The sequence below is a fragment of the Centrocercus urophasianus genome, unplaced genomic scaffold (assembly GCF_019232065.1).
Source record: "Centrocercus urophasianus isolate 14NV4802_14NV808 unplaced genomic scaffold, USGS_Curo_1.0 seq_19, whole genome shotgun sequence".
Lineage (NCBI taxonomy): Eukaryota > Metazoa > Chordata > Aves > Galliformes > Phasianidae > Centrocercus > Centrocercus urophasianus.
Window position 1 is genome coordinate 14,248,833 of NW_024884744.1, and position 22,929 is coordinate 14,271,761.

General features: G+C 38.3%; 1 protein-coding gene across 1 annotated transcript in view; it reads left to right on the forward strand.

Annotated features, from left to right (window-relative positions):
- Positions 1-11,063: 11,063 nt before the first annotated feature.
- LOC122161617 (SPHK1 interactor, AKAP domain containing) overlaps positions 11,064-22,929 on the forward strand; it is a 53,626-nt gene continuing 41,760 nt past the window's right edge. Inside the window, exons 1-3 of the mRNA XM_042821182.1 lie at positions 11,064-11,152; positions 14,630-14,732; positions 21,725-21,835. Coding sequence (XP_042677116.1) covers positions 14,649-14,732; positions 21,725-21,835 — 195 coding nt within the window. The 5' untranslated portion in view covers positions 11,064-11,152; positions 14,630-14,648. The remainder of the gene's footprint in view (positions 11,153-14,629; positions 14,733-21,724; positions 21,836-22,929) is intronic.

Below are 22,929 nucleotides of genomic sequence, written 5' to 3' on the forward strand. Positions count from 1 at the left end.
CCTAGAGTTAGCTTGCATACCTCTTCCTTACCGAGCCATAATTTTTCCTCCTGCTTCTTAAGTCTGCCTTCTTTACAACTGCAGGCCTCTTCTTCATCCCTTTTATCTCCTGCAGCTGGCATGTTGACAGCTGCTTGTTATTTGTTAATCAAGGTGAACCTCTATTTGCTGAAGTATGTAAGCTTTATACTTTCTGTCTATGAAAGTTGATGATTGGAGCAGTGATCATTCAGTCTAGGAAGACTTTGGTGGGAAAAAAAAGCTTGCTGGGAAGCTTTAGGACAGATAATTTCTCTTCATACACCTTTAGCTCATCATATTCCACCTACCTCTTCTGAAATGTTTCAGTTACTTTAATGGAAATCTATAGCAGCTGTCAAGAAGCACAAACAGCAAATGTTGGTGTTTGGGAAGTAGCTGTATAGACCTTACCAAAGGAAAAAAGTCTTCACTACCAAACTGTTATGGAATAAGTATTTTTTCACTTCTTCCCTGCAGAATCCCTTTGGACATTGGTTTGTTTCTGTGACTACTCTGCTTCTGATCTTAATCATGTACATTCAGCTTCCTAATGAAGGGCCTAAGCTCTGCCTTTCTTGCTGAATCACACACTGTGTTCAGTCCTTGAGTCCCGTATGAAGTTGGAGTGTGTATTAATTCCTGCTCTATACCTTCTCTTGCTTTGGCATTCATAGCTGAAGGCAAAAACATACAACTGTATCTGGATGCCTGCAGCTGCTGTGGAGCACAGCAGAGCAAGGTGGATGCCTTTGGGCATTCACAGCTAAATTACTTTCCAGCAGTAGCTCTTGGGGTGAATGCTTACCCTGGGGATCAGATGAACGGCTGCATGGGACTGCACAGAACTGGTAGCTGTCAGTTTTCCTTCAAGCAGCTCAAAGACATTTTTGACATCGCAGTTAAGCACCTGGAACCACAGATTATAATGATTTTTGTTGTTGTTGTTGTGATGAAGCAACAAAACTGCATTAAGCCCTGCTTAAAAAACTGCATTAAATCTTCCAGCTTGTGCTTTGCTTCTTCAGAACAGCAGGAATTAAAATACTTGGATTATTTACATATAAGCCAGGAACTACTCTGCTTCCGTGCCCTGTATAAACCACTGACTATCTGGAATGCTGTTGCACAGTGGCCTAAGAAAGTGCTATCACTCCAGTTTGGTAAAACTGCAGTTCCTCTGCTCAAGCTTCTGAAACTAATCCTACAGACATACACAATTTTTGGGCAAGCCTGTATATCTGAAAACCGTATTAGCTGACAAAGAAATATGAGTCTTCAGGCACTTGTCTTTTGGACTGGCACAGACCTCCAACTCATTTATTTTTTTTTTTTTTGTGAAAACTGGAAAGAAAAGGAAGAATAGGAAGTATTCTTCATGTGAGAATCAGAAACAACAATGCAGCTTAGGAGCAATACTGGACTGAGCAGTAATTCAAAAGATTTAAAATGAATTCCCACACACCACAGATGAGAAATAGCAGATTTTATACTTTAAACGGTGAAAAGACAAGTCAAAGTATGGCTGCTATTTCTTATACACTCTCCATGTAGTACAGAAAGTTTTGTGTCACCAACATAGAACGAAGTATCTTTGGTACTTTGTAGTAATGTCTGGTGTTGCAGACTGAAGCACATAGAGCGCTGAGAATGGCTAAGAAAAGCCTTTCTGATTTTATTGGTCTCTGTTGGAAGCCAAGCACTTTTCACATTTGATCAGTATGCTAGACCTGATCGCAGGTGCAAAGAGAGAAGTTAAAATATTCAAAGCTAAGATAAGATCCAAGAGCTGCTGTTGTATCAGAGGTTTCTTACAGTCAGTAGGCGTGTGGCCCTCACTCATTTGCTTGGCAAGTTGCGCAGTAGCACTGATGTCCCAGACTTCAGCTGACATCTGTTCCTGTAGTTCAGCAAAGCAGCCCAGGTTTTGTATAGGAGAGAGAACAGATTTGTCGGCTTTGTACTAAAAGAGGAAAGGATGCATTTAGGAATAACTGTTAAAAAAAAAACTTCGATCTTAAAAGGAGACAAAATTGCAGGCAAAATTATGAAGTTCATCAGCAAAGGAATTAAGCTAGATCTAACAGTTTCTTTGAAAGAATCATTAAGGAGTTTAAAAACAAATAAACAGCAACAAAACCGGAACAGGATATAAACCAACAGGGATCAGTACTGGGAATTAATTTTGAACCACTGTCAGTGATGAGTGAAAAGAAGTAAGGAAGGACCACGGCACTTGGGGTGATGGGTGGTGGTTGCTGAGACTGCATAGCTTGGGGAGCCATTCTCCACGTTTCCACCTCTGTGAATAGTGGAAGAAGAAATATATTAAAAATCTTTAAATAAAAGAGGGCAAAGGTAAAAATCCTCTAAACAAGAGTGTAATGACAGAAGTGTTGTTATTATCACAGTAACTGTATGCATTAGAGTGGTAGTTAGTGTCACAAGTTTAATATTTGCTTTTATATTTATTTTATATTTATTTTATATATGCTTAATATTTGCTTTTCATTTGCAACTTAACATACGAATTTTCCATATGTTTTGACTTGAGTGGCCAGAAGATGTATCTAATGTGCTCATTTGGGAGATTTGCCACCTTCCTACAGCGTCACCTTGTATTCGCAGTTTCCGATCAGTGGTGCAATTTTTGAAGTGACCTGCTGCATTCTGTTTTCATGTTTTCAAGACTTTAATCAGTTCATTAAGGTGGCTAACCTACACTGTCAGAGAGACAGCAATTCTCAGAGAGACATTTTCTTCAGTGAGACCAAAAAGTTTGGGTAAAAGCAGAAGGAGCTGGAAGTGCCCACATTTTTAAGTCTGTGCATGAGAAATCTGATCTCTTGAGGTGTGGGGCTGTGAGGGAAAGGAGGAAAAAAACGTGCAGAACATTTATTAGTGTCAGTTTTATAGCTGTCTGTATTTTGTTCTTGTGCTGTTCATTTTGTGTGTGTTTAGGTTGTGAGTCTTTCCTGTAATGATGATGGCTTACCAGGTTAGCAAGCTTTTGACATCTTTTTCCTCAGCCCCAGGTTAATTACTTTATTCTTTCTGATTAAATGTCATTTATTAAGCTAAGCCCATAGTAGGAGTGAGTCAGAATTAGGCCAGTGGGAACCTTTATCTGCACTGTGGATAATAAACCCCAGCACTAAAACCCACTTCAAATCACTACCTGATGCAGCTGTCATTCCTCATCTACTTGAGCATATGAACATCAGAAATTAGAGCACTCACTAAAGAGCTGTATTTTAAACCATTAATGGCACCTAAGTAGGGAGAAGTGAGGACAGTAAGTCACATATTGAGAGAACAGAGTGCCTTGGGAGCCAGAGGTGCTGCAGAGCCAGAGCAGGCTGAGAGGAGAGGCTGAGAGCTCAGTCAGGTGAGGGTAGTGGTCTGAGATCACAAGGGTGCTGGCAACAGTCCCTCCAGTTAACAGTATTCTGTGTTAAACATTTATCGAAGCTCGTTCTGGAGTGCTGCAACTGTCTCTCAGAGCCAGTATCTGATAGTGGGGATACAGCTTCAGAATGAAGGATCTGGAACACAAGCAATAAATTTGAACTGAGTGTTCAAACCGCATGTTCTGAACACACACCCAGAGGTGGCAAAGTAGTTTTAGCTTTCGCACAGAAGGGAATTGAGTTAAAATGTTTTATACAGCAGAATAATAGCATTAGTTACCAGCTTACTGAAGTGGCAGCTCCCTTTCTTTCCATGATCAGGACTGGGGCTGCACTCCCCAGGAGCTGGTCCATTCCCCTACCTATGTGCCTGCCCAACGCCTGCAGGAGCAATGGCATCAAAACTCCCCACACGTATGGGGACCTGAGTATCAGGAACTTAGGGGTGGAATTTTTTAACCTCCTCTTTATCAGTGCATTAAGTAATCCTTCAAATTACATATACAGTACGCCTGCCCTTCTCCCAGCTTCAGACAGGAAAAATGCAGAGTGGATGTTGTTTTTCTCTTTACAAATAGTGCAAATCTTTGTGCAAAAAAAGTACACACAGATTAATATTATGATTGCTGGTATTTCTTTGGTGCCGTGTATAAATTTTAAACCATCTTTTTTAGGATTTTGCATAGTCCTGTCAACCTTGGAATATTTTCATTAATCTCTTTAGTTTCCCTCATTAATTTCTTCACTTCAAGACTTGACTGATTATTAATATCTGGCTGCTGCCAATGCTGACACGTAATGAATAGTCAGCACTTTTTATCAAAGCTATGTTTTCTCTTGCTTTTGGCATTGAAATTTATTGTATTCCTAATAAATTCTGATTGACTTCTACCAAAGAAAAATGCCTTTCTAGATCTCAATTAAATTTAATCTATTGCTAACAGAAAATATTTTAAAAAATTGAACACAGAATCTGATGCTGCAGTGAGTATTTCCCAGTTAGTGAAACTCAGAACTGGTCATCAAGTCCTGTATAACTCTAACCATTTCATCTTAAAGCAGGGTTCTGCGCTCTGTGCTCTGTCTCTGAGCTGTCTGCTTGCACCAGCAATTACCACCTTGCAAGTATTACAGGGGTCGTTCATTACTGCGAGAGGTTCTGGTTTAGTATGTGAATTGCTGACAAACTGGAATTCACTAAAAAAAGCATCTCTGTGTTACACTTAAAACCTCTTAAAAATAAAGCTGCACAGAATTTAGGATTCCTAGAATTGGAAAACTGTTTACTGCTTTCCCAAAAACTCCTTAGCCAACCATATGGTGGATATTGTATAGAATTTGTTGCTTTATAACAGCTGAGTAGCCAGTTAAATTTTTAGGTTTTTGTTTTTTCTTCTTTTTTCAGTGAGGTTAATTTTGTTAATGAAGTAGCAGTGCAGTATATATGGCTTATCCAGAAAGCTTGAGCGTAGCAATTCAGCCAAATGACAGAACAGCTGTAGAAGGAAATGCATTCAGCAGCCCAAGGAGGTTGCTCAATATTGCTTTGAGCAGTAATCCTAAGTCACTTGCTCTCATACACAGTTTGCTCCAAAAGCAATGCCTCCTATTTATTTCCATGGAAACTACAACAGATACGAGGAGCACAATTGCACTATTTGATAGAGCAAATTCTCAGCTACAAAACACTATTTTTGAACATAGTCACCATCATTAACTAAGCATTTTCACCAGCAATGAATGTGAGCCTGCATACTGCACTCATAAAAATCTGCACCAATGGAGGTTACCCACTGCTGCTGCTGTAACCACTGATGAAATGTACCACCTGCCGCCTCGCTGTGCGCACATCCACTGTTTGGTCTCCAAAAATATTCAGCAGAATGTCAGTGGGTGAAACTTTTTCTGCATAGAGGAATTCAGTTCTACACCTTTGCTTCATACTCACTTCCGTGTCAGACGCCATTCTGTCAGGCTGCCCCCCTGCTGCCATCTGTTACACAGCAACAAAATACAACAATAATGGCAGGAAGGTTCAACCTCTGCTGCCATCATGGGCCAACATAATAAAACAGTAGGAATTACTTTCGGAGCAGCCCTTGCAGTTTTTCTACAGTGAGCATACAGGACTTGCACTTGCTTTCAGCGAGGAAAAACTTAAGGGGGCCTCATGTAATCTCTGTGAGATTGCATACTTACAAATGTGCCTCAGCAGCGGAGCTGTGACTTCCCACAGTTTCAAAGGAAAAAATAAATAAGTGCTGTCTTAGTTTATGGAACTGTGTTTAAATGAGATCCGTATCCTGTTTCCCTAGATTCATTTAAAGTTATCTATGCAATTTCAGTTTGTAAAGGGAAGATATCAAAACAGCAGCATAACAGTTGGACAAAACACTGATTGTTATTCTATAATGCAGAGCAATTTCTTCTCTCTCAGAGAAGGACATGTGTTATCACTGCAGACATCCAGTAAAAATGGACAGCTCATTTATTTATAAAAGGAAAATACTTGCATGCTGTGATGTTGAAATGAAAAACCCATTGTCCTCACATTAATTCTGGAATGAGACCCTCCCCTCAATTAGAGGGGAACAAAATAGAAGTAATAGCATGGCTATTGAGTGGTTTAGTTAAATGCTCACATGATCTTGGCTGCACATTGTACCTGCCAATAAATTTAATCCTGTGTCTAATGTATGCCATACAGTCAGTGAAATCCAATGGCCACATCATCTGAACTGTCTCAGTGATTTTCAGGATATAATTTAAAAGTTGGTGTAGTTACCAAGTGCAAAGTCTTGATGCTTTTTAAAGTGCAGCCATATTTCTAAGATGGTGGAAATCAATACTTTATGTTACAGAACAGACATCTGAGTATTACAGAGATACGTCTTCGGGGACTGCAATCAGTAGCAGATTTTTATTTCATACAAGTAAAATTAATTCATAAGCAAACGTGTGTTCGCTGAGTGCAACAGATGATTTTCTTAGTCAGAAAGCATGTCTTTGAGCATGTCATATGTAGAAAAATAACTGAATAACTACTGAAAGAAAAAAAAAAACAGAGGCAGAGCATAAGCCAATAATACATTTAGCAATCCAAGTCCAATTTACAGGAAAAAAAAAGAAAAGACCAGGTTTATTTTGGATACCTGGCCTGTATATTATACTATATCCTTTTCCAGCTGAACTGATTACGGTGACACCCCCCCACACACAAATGAAACAGTAGTTATTTTTAAAAGCTGGATTTATTTGCATACCTCCTTGTTTGTTCCTTTTAATAAAAGGAAAAAGGGTGCGGTGGTGAAAGCAGTTAAATCTAAACCCACCCAAAGACATCTGTCAAGAGTCCTCATCTGCTCTTAGTGAAGCTCATAGGAAGAGCATGGCTGGTGCTGGGCTCTGCTGAAGTAGCAGCGCACTTCTGCCCAGAAACACCTTCAGTTTAATTTGTATTGTGAGTTGCAATCATCCAGCACTTTAGAGTAATACATAATGCAAGAATTTTCCCATTATCATATATATATATATATATTTTTTTTTTTTTTTTTTTTTAAGAAGCCTGGACGAAATAACAATCGTGATGCAGACACACTCATCATGTGTGACTCAACTATTTGGTCAGCTTCACTAAAGATCATTCCTTAGACTGTGGTGCAAGTGAACTTGTTGGTATCTAAATTACCATCACTGTGATAGGACAGAAACTGCTCTCCTATCTTCAAGTACTACACATAAAAAAGAGCAAGTAGTATCAAAGAGAAATGTCTTCTCTCAAATTCTCTGCAACCAAATCTCTTGATTTCTTAGCAGATAACTGAAAACTCTTGCCTACCCATAATCTGGTCTATATTCATGCCTTACGTGTAAATACAAGAATACTCACTTAGCAGATTCTCACTTAATGACACTGCAGGTAATGATAAGTTTGTCTGAGAGCCCATCCTGATCTCAGTCAGCAGGGTAGATAGCCCTGCCGAGCCCTGGGCATCCCAAGAACAAGCCAAAAGTTTCAGGCCCAGTTATCACAACAATTTCATAGTTATTCTGAAATTCATTGTAAAGTAATGACTAAAGAAGCTTTGAATTTTATACACATTGTACCACAGTGAAAAAGAAATAGATAAATTAAAATTCATATCTCAGTGATCTGATTCATTGTTAGACTCTCAGAGATAATGTCCTGTGTTCCCTGTATAGTTAGAAAGACATAGGGCATAGAAAGAAGGAGGATTTATCTGGTAAGAAAACCCCACAACACTAAACAATCATGGTTTCTTGGACAAAGATGTTACACTTTCTTTATGCTAGTGTAAGCTACAAAAAAATCGAGAACGCTGCCTTTATGTCTGCCATTCAATCCCACTAAACACAGTATTGTCCATGGGAAAAAAAACAAAGCAAAGGCAATGTTTGTAAGATCTTGATAGAGTTATATAAAAGCATGTTTTGTATTATTAGAAGCCAAGATCATTAGGATGGCAGCTCCATTTTATTTAATACACTGATAATGTTAGTGTGTTTAAAAAAGAATCACACCTTTCAAGCATTTATTTTGAGACCTCATTTTCTGTAATTTTTCAGAAATTGCTGTTGGTTGACATATTAACCTGGCATCAAAATTGAGAAGATTTGTGTTCCGTTGGATAATGGTAGGAATTGTTCAGGAATGTTTCAGACATGTAAATTATGTAAAAATATGTTGTTTTGAATAAGCAATAACGGAATGTATTCTTCTGTGTTAAAATAACTTCAGAATGTACCCTGACGTTTTAAGTAGGTAGCTTATGAATACAGCTGCAGGTGGTCATAGAAACAATACCAGATTGAAGAGAATAAGAATTTTCTGAGACCACTGGAGATGAAGGCACTTATTTTTAGACAGCTGTTTTACTGCTTGGGAGCCATTAGTTAAAGTAAAAACATACTGCTTTCATGAACACCATTATAGCCTTAGACAATGTTTTGAAAGATTTAGCTGAAATCAAGCTGCCTTTTTCTGTTGTTTCTGCAATAGCTGTATCTGGATATATTGGGTTGAGTCTTTATGTTTCTGAAATCATCTTCTTGATCAGCACTGCCCACTTCAGTTAGGTGCATACAAACAAAACAGGTTGAAGCATCTTTCCTTTAATGAGATTTCTTATCTCTCCTGCAGTCAAACTCTCAGCTGTGCCTCAGTTTCCCACCTAATGGCACTCCAGTGCTGGGTATGGTCTCCTCGATTCTAGGTTAGAAAAGCAGTCGCTGGTGATATTTCAGCCTTTGTGAATTTAAGGATTTGCTCCCTAATCTTCCCTGTTTCAGACAGTCTTTTTCCTCATCAGATCTTGTCTAATTGTTGATCTCTTCTAAAAGTCCTCCAAATTAGGAACTCTCCAAAAAAGATGGCTACCAAAACTGCATCCTACGTGTCATTCTAAGTGTTTTTCTTCATTTAACTCATGCACTCTCACAGGAAGAGATCTCACTGTTCCTCTTGTACTTTTTATGAAGCTTCTTCTAACCAAGAGCCAAGCCTGTCTTTTCTAGAAAGTTACCCTAGCAAGTAGTCATTCTTCTACAAGCATAACAGAGGTCTACCAGGAATTGCCTTTTTTTTTTTTTTCCCCTACAGTCAGGTAAGGAAGAAAGGCAGGATGCTTACCAGCTCTCTGTGAAGTTCCTATGGATTGGCTCTCTGTCAGAAAACTACTGAAAGAGTAGCAAGACTATCACAAAAATTAAAAATAAAAAAGCACTTACCTGCCAGTCAGCTCCTGATTGTCAGCTCTTTAATCTGCACCTTGCTTGAACTTTAGTGTGATGAAGAATGTAAAGTAGTGGATAAAATGTTGCTATTTTTCCTTAAATAATTCAATCAGTAAATAAAGAAAGGGAAGAATATTTCTCACTAAATTGTGCAGCTTTTTCACATTTATTTTTCCATAAAACATTTGTAATATTTTTAAAACATGTTTTATAAGAAGTCCAGGCATTGCTAATGCTTACAGAGGCTCCGAGATTTGTTTGTTTTTTTATTATTATTTGGAACAGAAAAAAAGGGCAATCAGGGCTGTGTAAACATGGAAGATAAAGACTTTTTTGTTGTGTGGTGTACAGTAACACGGGCAGTTTTTTCTCTGTACTTTTCATTAACACATAGCAAAAGACCTGCATTTTTTTTTTTTCAGTGATAAAAATGCACTGATAAAAATGGAATGCAAATCAAGAGTACCCAATGGACATGACCAAATGAGCAATCTGAATATAAAGACTCAATGTTCTACTCTTTTTTTAGTGCACCAGTTTTACTAGCAACCTGGTTGCATATCGGACACTCATGTCTGATACTGAAGTGTCACTTTTTTAAGCTCCCAGTGGAGTCAGTAGCAGCCAGTGGAGAACAAAAGAAGTCTATGAATGCATTGCAAGATCAGGCCCTGGTATTGCCAGTGATTATATTCTGCACATGGGTTCCAAATCCATAAAAAAAATCAGAAAGACATTTGTTTGAGGTATTTATAGAGCATCTGTTTGACTAACCATCTGTGCTCTGATTGAAGTATACACATGGTCCAGACTGAATCAAAACCAATTCTGTGGATTAAAATAGTAACTTTGACAGTGCTACATCTAAAGACTTTACTGCTAGTGACTCTTGACCTATTTACATGTAAAGGTAATTTTTAAAACTGTAAAATCTGGAAGGTAGCATAAGGAAGAGCGTGACTAGTGTGCCTACTTCAAAAGGCTTTGGGCTTTGAAGTGAAGAGATACTGCTTGAATGCTGCAAGCCTTTCCAAAAAGCTGTTTGCTTAGGGCCTGGATTAAGCTAGCTGCCTCCCTGTTTTTTAGTTGCTTTTGGGTGTCTTTGTGAATGCAAAATCAAGAATATGCTGAAGAATTTAGCCCAGCTCTCGCTTGTATCATAGTTTATTGAATTTGCTCCTTAGAAATAATTATTGAGCAGCAGAGTTTTTTTAAGCAGGTTATGCTTGTTCAAGATAGTACAAAATTGAAGTTTCTGATATTATTTCACAAGATTATTTTTCTTCAGTGATAACCTGGGGAATTCTTTAATTTACCTTTTCTTTGTGGTGTAGCACCATCTGCCACATCTGCAGAAAAGGTAATTATTTTTAGAAGCATCTGTGGGGTTTTTTTTTATTAAGTATTGAGTCATTGAGGTCAGTATTCTTGAATTATTCAATGTAGGAAAATAGAAGCATTTGTTTTGCATTTTGGTCAATAACAAAGGATGATTTTTTATTACTGTTGGTGCCATAAATCTCATAGCAATTTGCTGCGGGCTTCCGATTTCCAAGAAATTTGCTTGCATCCTTAGTGAGAGCATTTAGCTTTGTGGGAAAAAGAATCAATCACAATTCTGATATCGATAAAACAGCGTCTGGTGGCAAATAAGGGACTCTGGAAACTCTTCTGTTAATGGGAATATTATACTGAAAATTGCATACTTCTCAACACTGAGCCATTGGTCCAGGTTCCCAGTTTCAGATTGGAAATTGTAAATTAGGATCTCTGCCACCAAAGGAGAAATCATTCTCTCACAGGATACAGAACATTTTAGTAGATATTACAGGTTGCACCCTCTACTAAACACTGTACTGACTGAAGTCCTTTTGACAGATTCCTTATTAAGTCTGTGGCCTTCCACAATAGCTCTACATCTGATGAGGACATCCAAGTCAGATGAGCATTCTCCGTCAAGTCTAGCAGAGGTGAGAATTCACACCTGAAGCCTTCAATAGCTTGCTTTATCTTGTAGTGGAAAGGTGCTTACCTATGCCAGATGCCTTGGAAGACTTGTGCTTCCGAACTCCTGGTGTGCTGAAGTAATGAGTATAGTGTGTGAATGCAGAGTTATCGTTTGATGATGATCTGACAACATCTCTGCAGCAGTTTTGTTCAGCTTTCTGCTGTTGAGAAACTAATGAGAGCAGGCAACTTCTCAAAGAGAGAATAGTTTTCCTCTGGGGAGCTGATGAAAATTGGGTTTATTGTACTTTACTACAGACTGGGTGGTCTGAAGAGAATCTGTTAAGAATTAAATCACGTGCATATTGAAAACTAAAGCTTAGAAAGGAGCCTATTGGATAAGAAAAAGAAACTTTGATCAAATTGATTGACTGTTGAAATAATTAAAAAAGAGATGTTGAAAAGCCAAACCTGAGTTCTGTGTTGAATGAAAGACCCATGACTCAATCCAGTATGCTGGAATTGCTTGGGTTATGCAAGATGTAAGTGTATGACACAGGATGGCCAAACTGAAGGAACTCAGCTATATGCTCTTGTACATCAATTAGTTTGTACTGCTGCATATTTCCTTCGCACGATACCTAGAAGGTGTTCATTTAACTTTCAACAGAGGCCGATGAGTGTGTGTAGTCTAAGACTACTCCCAAATATAACTCGTAACTTCGCATTTCTCTGTTAAAATTATTTCAGTCTGTGAACCCTGACTGTGTGAACAGCTTTGCAAACAGAGCCCGGAATTCACAGCACCAGCACAACCTTAGATTTGAACTGCAGTGCAGCACAAGAGTAAAGATTTATCTCTGCAGTTACAGCGCAGGAAAGTTGAACCTTTAGACAAAAAAAAAAAGCAGCTATGGAAGTGCTACAGTTACTCCTGACTGTGATGTCCCTTGTCCTGGGATACAGAGTTGCTGGTTCTATCTGCTCACTGATCAGTCGGTTGGGCATGAAATATATTTCCGAGGACTGGGATAGCTGACGAGAATTTGGGTTTACCAGATTTCAGTAATTTCAAAGGCTGTCACTCTTTCCTGTCAGATCTTAATTTTGAGATGAAGCCTCATCTAGAACAGGTAATGGCATTCTACATTTATTTTACTCATCACATACCTTTGATAAACATTGTCATATTTGCAAATGAAAAGTGGTGTTTTGGATAGGACACAGATTTTAAGATGTTAGAGATATGCTTGCTTTCCACATGATTGGGAAGCCTGCTTTACTGCTGTATGGAAGATGTAATGCATTAGAGCATGATCCGGAGACAGCACAATTTGTCAGTACTCCAGAACATGACTCCTTAACTATTTTCCAGCTGTGCTTTAATGCACTATTCTATCTGTACTATTTAATTGAGGTCCAAAAGGGCTCTCAGTTAGTGGCTACACTGCCATTTTTTTTGCTTTTAGACTCAGTGACACTTTTGGCACTGTGAGTTCAGATACCTGTACACAGCATGATAGAAAGCCAGCACTCATTGTCAGCATGCCAAGTCCCTGCAGGGCAAAGTAGTAGCAGAACCACTCAGTCTTTCTCTCATTGAAGAGCATGAGAAAACAATGAGCCTTGTTCTCCAACCTGCAGGTCAGACTTGATTTGTAATTTACTATTAGATTGCATGGGGGATGCATCTTATAAAAAGAGGCAGTGACAGCTTCTGCTGGGAGTACTGGGCAGAGTACAAAGACTGCAGCTATTCTGACTGCGGAGTTGTGAAGGAGGGTACTTCACGTATGCAGTATTTGACCCTTGAATATCAAGTTCTTAGTTTTGATTAAGATATAAAACCATAATGACTTTGTATGTTTAATGTCCCTCATTCTTCTAATGGAGGCTTATGAAATGCTAGTTTGGTTTTTCACATGCTAGATAAATTATCTACATAGTCTGAGCAATGGAGAAATATCCTGTAAACAGCCAGGACTCCCACTTCTAGATGTTAGGACACTGGTGTCTCAGAGTGTGTTATGGGATAATGCACTTTTCAAATAAAGTCAGTTAACATTCTGATCTCATTTATACACGTGTATTCCATCCTCCCATGCAATTCATGAATCTTCCTATTAGCAATTTGTAAGTACTAATTTGTGTATTTTTCATTCACAGTCCTAATTCCAGAACACTTTTTATTTTTGCTTGTCAATGTTTGTAATAACCTGGAATAACTATGGAATAGCACTTCATATATTGCCCATATATATATATATATATTCCCTTGTTGACAAGGGAAATTACTTAGGGAGTACGAAGATCCATATCTGGTCCTATGTTTGTGAATCTTTGAGAGAAAGGTAGCCTTGTTGATGTTTGCCTGTGGACTTGGGTAAAAAGCTGCATGTAGCCTCCTAACTCACGGCCTTAAGCTTCAGCAAAGATGACTTAGGAAAATTTGTTTTAGATTTTATTTGAGCAAACTAGATAATTGCACATGGTCTGTTATCCTGTCAGTACTGATGAGAGATTATTAGGTAAGCCTTGATAACCTGGTTGCCTGTTAGGGTCTGTCTGCAAGTGTTCTGTATCCTCTCATAGATAGTCAGAAGTAAATTGAAAGCACTCTAGAGGCTCAGTTTGGAAAGCAGAACTTGATGTTGTTGAATACCCTTTTCCTAGTAAATTTTGGGAGGAAGAGACTTTCAGCACTGTGAGATCTTTAATGGCTATCATGTTACGTCTGGAGAGAGAAATTCTACTGAGGTTGTGGCAATTCCGTTATTGTATAGAGGGAGATCTTGCACGATTGGCCAGATCTATTCCAAAAGTAAAGTGTGAGGGGTGGTACCAGTTGTGAATGCAAATAATTTGGCTGCGAGAGCTTATTGTTATGGTTGTGTCTATCACATCAAGACAATCCCAAGGTAAACAGGGGTGTGCTGTGTACGGCTGACTCACAAAACAGACTATATGCATGACTTACCTTTGCTCTGTACCTACCATATAGCAAACGATTCACCCTGGATTGCATAATTCAACCACTTTTATTGTGTTTTCTTACATATTAATCCCTACCCGTTACTTCTTCGATCCAGGCAGGTAAAACTGAGGATAAACTGCAGCCAATGCTTCTTTTTATGATGTCTACCAAGCTGAATGAATGTAGCCAGTGTTCTATATGCTCTTTCAAGCTGCTTGTGTATGAAAATAAGTTAGTGCCATGTTTCACAGTACCATTCAAGACAGACAAATGTAATTAAAGGCAGCTATGTGTCGTCCTCTAGTGTTCAAAAGGCATTCATCATATTCATATAATGTACTTCTAAAAGGAAAAATTAAGGTCATAAATGGAATTTTAATGTCACTAATGAGGCTATAGAAAACTTCTTGTAAACTAGTTACTTCTCTTTAATTAATTGTATTTTTTGTATAATTTGAGTTATATATGTAACTGAGTCACTGAAAAGATTTTTGGAGGTTTCTTTTGTATGTTTTTTGTTCTTCAGCAACTTTGAATCTCCACTGATGCAAGAAGTCCCAGAGCACCAAGGCAACAGCACAGATAGTTCAGGAAGCAGTTTGGGAAGCACTGTCACAGCATGTAAAAAGGTAACTTCCAAGTTTATTTTATTTTCAAAAGCATATATATCCTGGGTTACAGCTTTGCTTTCTAGCATTTACTTTTATTGAGGAACACAACATTTAACTGATGCCTAAAGAGGAAGAGGATTGATACAGAAAAATGAATTCTGGACGCTGTAATGGTATATTGCAGTTTTGTGTGCATGGTCTATACTTGTCTGGCTACAAAATATATGTGTGTGGGAGGTACATTTCCCTTAAGTATTTCTCATTTTTCTCGTTTTCTGGCAAAGTATAAAAATCATAAAGAGCACAAATAAATTCAGGACTGCTCTGTGATAGCTTGCAAGTTTCAGGGACCCAGCCTGAGGGTCCAGAGCTTAGCTTCCCTGAGGTCAGTGTGATACAGGGTCCTTCACGTAATAGAGCTTTTCTGCCTTCCCTAATATCTTAGTAGAGGATTTCAGCAACCAAGGAAGTAGTACAGATTTGACTGCTGCTGCTTTTATTGCCTCAAAATGGTTTTATATGAGTTATTTGCTTTAGAGCATGGGGGAGGAAAGGAAGCAGTGCCTGTATGTATTTAGGATTAGTCAGGTATGACTGACAGTAGTTTATTAACGTAGGTAGTACAACTGACAGTACACGAGGGAAGTCTCTGGATGCCTTCATCCACTCTCAGGGTCAGATTGTGGCAGAGCAGTCCAAGGGAAGGCCATTCCCTAATTGCAGAGAACAGGCCACCTTTCATCTCTCAGTTAGCAGTAACCATCTGAGCTCGACTATTTCCCATAGGCATTATTCTAGAGCTGGTAAGAAAGCATCTGTTTACCTCAAAATATTATAAAACTTCTCAGTTCATTTAGTTTTCCCATCATTCTATTTTTTTTCTTCCTTCACTACTAACTGTAATGCTTTTGTGTTTTTTGTTTTCCAAAATAAATAGATAAACATGATGAAGATAAAGATTTATTTTCCTTATCCTTTCCTTTCCTTCTGAAAACCACACTGTGACTCTGGGGGTTGAGTGTTGGCTGTCTACTGAAGTTTCAATAAATGTAAAATCATTGAAATAAAAAAACCGCAATAGACTAATTTGTATGCTGGAATTGTGCATCTCTTACTCATGCCAGCAAGGCAAAAGACAAAACAGTAGTACTTTATTTGTTCAAAGAGTTTGCTTATTTTCAAAAAAATATATGATTTTTTAAAAATGCTGCTGACTGTAATTGGAATCTGTAGAAATGGGCGTAAAATTCATAATGTTGCTGAACATCCTTCATTTCTTCAATCTGAGTTGGCTATTTTATGTAAGAGTGAAGGACAGTGGCACAGCACTAAAAAGTGTCACCACTGTGTTTATGAATGTTCCCAGCATGGTCACCTTCAGAAGCATCGCTTCTACAGACCTACCTTTATCTTTTGATTTAGAGCCCTACATTTGAACTTTTCACTGCAATACGAGTCCATTTTATGATGTTAGACACACTAGAAGAAGTGATTCACCTCTGCCAGCCCTTCTGGCAAACAGCAGGGTAGTTTGGGCTTCTTTGCAGCTTTGTCACAGTTTGTGTTGCTGTTCTTTTTGTGTGTGCGTGTGTGTGAGAGAGAGAGGAAAAGGATGCAAAATAATTGAAGTAAGCCATTATCTTTTCTTTTATCCTACATTAGTTACAGTAGTTTTTGAAGTCAGTTATGTAATTGGTGTTGGAGTGAAACTGTGAGTTCCTGCTGCAAGGGAACAGTTTAAATGGTTCACTTGCAGGTTTGAGTATTTTCACTTGGTATGAATGAGAATAGCTTCTGTCAGGAACCATATGAGATGTGGTCTTTCACCACAAAGACCAATCTGAACAAATGCAGAAGATGTGCCTTGTGATAGTTCATCTTATTCTGTATGTCCCACTTCCATATCTTTTTTGATGAGTAGCAATTAACCAAAGCAATTAAGATGATCAGCCATGAAGACGCAGATGTTTCATTTGTAGAGCAGAGCCTATTTAATGTTATCACAGTTAGAGATATTTAGTGTATTTTAATGTCTTATGATCTAAATTAGGGAGCAGGAAGCTGTTACGCTAAACTTGTATCCAGTATTTTCCTCTGGGAAAGAGTGACTTTTCTAATCTACACACTGCTAGAGGCTGATTTTAGTTCATTGATTCACAACACAGTGAGTAATGCTGACGGCTTAGTCTCTAGATGAGAGTGGAGAACTTTTTTTTAGAACCATGAATTACTGCTGATTCCACATTTCGTGCATGATGCAAATTCATCCTGAATTATTTTCTGAGTACAGTGATCCTGCTCTGAACCAGACATACAGCAGCGTAGTGCGTGCAGCTGTTAAGCGTAAGTGTGGTCAGTGAATAAAGTTCTGCTTTCACTTGTACCACTGGAAATCAGAAGCAACCTCACTGAATTCAGCAAATCCCATGTACGCCAGTTTGAATTAGCCTGGAACTTGTCTCAGCGAGGTGACAGTGAAGAAAACTGCAAGATGCGAGGAGAAAATTTTCTTCAGTGATGCTGTTTGTATTAGAAGTGCAGGCTGTATAAAAGAAAGATGGTGAACGATCACTGGAGTAGTACAAGTTCAGGTTTCTTATCTTTGTTACAGAGCTGCTCTGTAGTTTGAAAAGGATCTAGTTGCCAAAATGGCCATCAGAAAGTATGGGAACAGTTATATCTCTGAGGGATAACTGCTCACACTGAATTTCATTAGTTACCCAATAGATTAGGCGAGCTCGCTCAAGCTTATACACAGTTGACCATTGCACTCATACATTATTGTAGTATGAGGACTTCAGTGTATTTCTTTAAAGCGTGAATATTCATGCAAGTTTGAGCACATCTGCATACTCCCATTTTACATAAACACAGTTAATAAGTAGAATTATCATGCAGTAGTCAGATTTTAGAAATATTAAATTCATTTCGCCTATACTTGTTGGTCTTTGACCATGATAATATTGCTGTCTACTGCCAAAGAAGCATGCCCAGAAGTTCACAAGGATTCAGTTTATGGACTTACTGCATTACAGGAATGCATAAACTTACAGTGATCTGCATTGTGGAATGGCCCAAATTATCCTTCCTCAATAGAAATGTTAGTGGGAAAGTTCTGAGAAATAACATATCTGTAATGATCGTAATGCAGAAACTTGTATTTCATAAGATAGAGCTTAAACTCATCCAAAATCTCATCTCAGCACTGCTTAGTCAAATGTCACCTTCTGTCCTCAGAACACCATTCAGATATGTGTAAAATCAGAGCAAGAAGTCCCCATGCATATGCTTCTGCATGCCTCCCTTTCTCACAGTGCTGTCTTTTCTGAGAAACTTCCAGAGGCATTCCAGATGACTTTGGGCCTACTCGTATTTGTTAGATTGCTGACCTCCTCCACATCCTGTTGCATGGTCTGGAGTTCATCCTGTTTTGCTTTTCTCACCTATCCTTCAAATTCTAATTGCTGAAAATGGTCTTTTCAGACCTCCAGTAGTGAAAATGCCATTGTGGCCTTCTTCACATTTCTGACTGCATTTTCAAGTCTGTGTACAGCACTGCTTGTGCACACATGAAAGCAGAATATAGGCTAGGGAGAACACCGTTCTGCTAATGCTGCTCATCTCTTCAAGGTTACTAAAAATCATATAATGCCATAGCTTCCATGTAATAACCTCTACCCTTGCCTTAAAGTGTATTATGAAAAATTGCATGCAAAAATTAAATGCATTGAAAAGCCTTGAAATTAATAAATAACCCTGCAGTGACCCTCAAGTTTGATAGCAGTGACCTGACCTGAAACATTTGTTCCTGAGAGTTATTGCTTCTGATAGTGCATTACCAGTATTTGCCTCCTGAATGGAAGATAGATGTGCCAATGGTGATTTAACATCCACGGGAAGAAAAGCAGGTGAAATTTGGAATGCCCATCTCATTTCATGAATTAATCACCTACAGTATGCATCTGCTATAATCTAGCAGTTCTGAAGAGAAATACTGGTTGAGCACATCAAGTACTTTGAGAAAAAGGAGTAGCAAGTTTTTTGGAAGCTTGTTTCTGTGTGATAATTTCTGCCTATTCCAATTTCTCAGAAACTGTTTGAGATTTGGGAAAGAAAGATCAGAAGCTGTTAAGACTAAAGACAAATTCACTAAGATTTTTTAAGGAAATAAGACAAAATTTGTTACTGAGAAAGCTATTTCAGGTAAAGAGGACTATTTCCTATGTACTCAAATCATGTCTAAGAGGATATTCGAACTTCAGTCCTTGAGCTTGAGAAGATCTACAATCAGATGAAATCTGAGATCAGATATATATGTGTATGTAGGTATATGTATATGATGGAATTCTTTTTCTTCATAAGATTTCTGAAGATGACACTTTTTGGAAAAAATACTTGATGCAATATTTTACCAACCAGTTTGTAATGTTTCAGTAGCGTTTCTTTATTAAAAAAAAAAAGTTTGCAGTTTATAAAGCTAGAAGGAAATTGTTTCTCTGCTATAGGATATATGCTGTTTTTCCCATCTAGACTCAGAATTAGTTATGGTGGCATGAATCTATTCATACTAAGATAGTATGCTATAAAATGTATTGAGTTCAGAGTCACTGAACTATTAAACAAGATCAGCCAGCAGTCCCCAGGAAGAAACTGGTGTAGATGGGAAGCAGTCACAAGTCTTTCTCAGAACGAAGTCTGTGGACACTGTAGTTTTTCCATATTTTGTCAACCCTAAATTTGTTTTCAGAAGAAATCCTATAGCAGGGCTAGATTTTGCATCCTACCCTTTTGCAAAAAAAAAAACAAAAAATAACCATAAAGGTGCAAAATCTTTGTAGAGGGCACTGAAGGAAGGTGCTGAAGCAAGGCCAGGTGTATGGGCTCCAGTGTTCCTTGTCATCCATCCCACAGGGAGTGCAGTATTAACTATATGACTTTCTGACAAGAAGTTAAAAATTAGAGTGGGTGTTGGTCTCTGTGTGGTAATAAGCTTACTTCTGGATTGCTCCTGAGTATTAGAAAATTGTATTAGCTGGTCAGATCAGCTTTCCACACTCATTCATCTTCCCTGAGAAATGAAGAGGCCTGACAAGTTCTTCTCACTTCATAAGGAATTGATCTAGGCTTAGAAAGTAAGTGTTCCTGAAGTAGGACAGAAATGTCAATGCAAATTATGCAGTAAGATAGTGAAAAATACTGTGAATAGATTTTTTTTTCCAGGTAGGACAACAAAGGTATATTTTGAAATATTATTAAAGTCTAAACACTATAGTACAGCCTTTTTCCACAGTTGCCAGAAGTACAAAGAAAAGATACATCCATTTCACAGACATGCTTCTTAACATTTTTGCCAGGTATTACAAGCCATATAAATTGTTCTATGAGTATCGTTGCTGTTGCTGCTATTATTTCCTGATAATAAGAATTTCAAAATAATACGAGTTCCTCTTTTTCATGGAAGAATTGTGAAGGATGAAAAAAAACATACCAAATAGTCAGCCTGTGGATTAATTTATCCAGACAGACCCATTCTCCTTTGCTTCAGAATGTCCCATTACTTGAAATATATGCCTAAACTGAATTTAGAGAAGAGATGCATCAGCTGGGCTGATAGGCTTTTTGTACAGTCAGAAAGCACAGCCCCTCCAGGAGGTCAGCATACATTTCTGTTGGCTAAGAAGATTTCTCAAGTTGTCTGTGTGAATAACTCCCCTTCCCACGCTTCACCATCCTCAACTATTTGTCCTTTGTACTCTATTAAACAAAATCGAATGCATGGAAAGAAACAGCTTTTCAGTTTTAACACAGTCTTGTCAGCCTAGAAATTCAACCCCTAGACCATCTGTGCCTCTCAGTCCCACTTTCATCCCTGATGGAAATTAGGATAAACTGGTCTAGCCTTCACTCTCTCCAAGAAAGGGCAAACAGGAACAAGTGATTCTCAGTGTTGTCATCGGTCTCTTTTGCTTGTCATGGATCTTTCTATAGTGACTCTATAAATGTAATAAAGTACAAGCCTGACTGTTTAATGATATGTCTCTTTGGTCCCAACAAATTGTACAGTCAGACTCTGGCTGTGTTGTTGCTGCACAGTTCCTGGATAGTCTGGGCACAACCAGCCCCGATCCATGAGTCACTTCCAGACTTACTGGTATTTCAAAGAAATCTGATGCCGTGCTCAAAATGACAGTCCTTTCTGAGCACAACTTTCTGCAGATATATTTCAGTAACATTGGAGGTCTGTTTATTAATGAGGCAATTTGACCCACCTGAAAACTGTGCATAGTTAATACAGGGGCAGTAAGGAATTTACTTTCATCTGAATTACCAGCCTTGCAAAACTGACTTAGCCTCTTTATAATCTGCAGATATCTAGTCTAACTTTATTTTTCTTCAAGCAAAGCTTGTGGCATGTGCTGTAAGGCTAAGTCAATACAGAGAGACTGAGCTCTCTCTATGAAAAAGCCTTGATCTAAGCATACTGACCTAGCTCAGTATTCTTCACAGAAAGTTTCAAGTGCTTTAGCTTCTCATAGAGCAGAAAAATATTAAGAAGAAAGAGATGGTAACCTAGGCAGTCTCAGAAATGAGGCTGCTAGCAGAATGAATTGTACAGATCTATTTTAGACAAATAGACACAGTAAATCATAAAGGCTGCAAGTTTGTATACCATAACATAGATAAATGATCAGTTTTCCCAAAGTCTATCATAGAACAAAACTCCTAGCACTATTTTCCAATAACAGTGTTTTATTTGTTGGGGTTATCTAAGACACCTCCTTCAAGGACTTTTAGTTCTTAGAGAAAACTGTCCAATACTTTAGGGGATATATGTCACTCGAATCTCAGGTACATTAACTGTGTAAGTCTAAAGGGAATGGGAATCCCAAGTCTTGCCTCCCAAAAGTATGTTTAGGCAAGATTTTTGTTGAGAGCCAACAACAGAGTTCAGGCACGGTAGGACTGAGTAAATTTTAAATTATTTTAACAATTTTTAACTATTTTAACAGATCCTCTGCAGTAATAGCCTGCTAGAATCAACAGACTACTGGCTACAGAATCAGAGGACACCATGCCAAATTGGCTTTCTGGAAGACAAGTCAGAAAGCAACTGTGCCTCAGTAAGTACACAGTGTAATCTCCTGTGGAGAAATGTCCATTGAGAGCTCTTTGAGCAGGCTGTGGGGGCGTCTAGCGTACGTGTTGAAAGAAGTCAGGGACAAACCGACTCCAAAATTACGTCAATGCATTGATAGTTTCTGTGATTTCCAGATTTCTGCTAAAAGCAAATATCCAAAGCAAAAAATGCATACAGATTTCTATGCAGAATACTTTAATAAAGATTGCTTCAGAGGTTTCCCCATATTTTCATTATGCATTGTGGTCAGCAACTAAATACAGAGAAAAATAAGCTAAAGAGTAAATCATTGCAGACTGTAACTTGTTAATGGAAAGGTTGGGAAGAACAGATGCTTAAAAGGCTGCTGAGTGTTCTTGAAGACATAGAGATACAATTAAGGAGAAAAGTCTTTCCATATTAGATGAGGAGAAGCTGCTAAAGGACTCAAATAATTTGCATTTGAAATGAAATTTAAATCTCCATGTATTGTGGTTTATAATGCAATTAAATTAAGAACAGCTTTTGGTTAAGCTTGTATTTGGAAGAATAAGAGTTGCATTTCTTTACACAAGATCTTTATGAAGATGAATGACATTACACTGCTGTGACTTTGTGTTTTATTCAAGAAAGGACTCAGGAGAGCAGAACGTTACCAGAAAGAATTACTTAGAACATGTGTTTTTAGAGATTTCAGGAATAGTATTGAAGGTGAGAGGGCTAAATGTCATGCTGTTCATTTTGGGAACTATGAGCTCCCAAAAGGTACAGGGATCAAAACGTACAACTTAAGTAGTGTGTGATGGTAAGCAGCCACGTAACATACAAGGTGAGAAACTGAGCAGATTCCTGTGTCTCTGCTTTGGATGATGATGGGTGAAACAAGGAGGAAGATATTTGTCTTAGTTTCAGCAGAGGTGGAATTGTTTTCTTCAGAGTGTCTGATGTGATGTTACGTTTTGGTTTTAGGAGAAAAATGAAGTTGATACCACACCAGTGTTAATAGTTGCCTGCTAAGCCAACGCCATTTGTAGTGAAGGGCCCAAGGAGATGGAAAGGAATGCAATTAGGACAGCTGACTTAAGCTGGCCAAAGTGA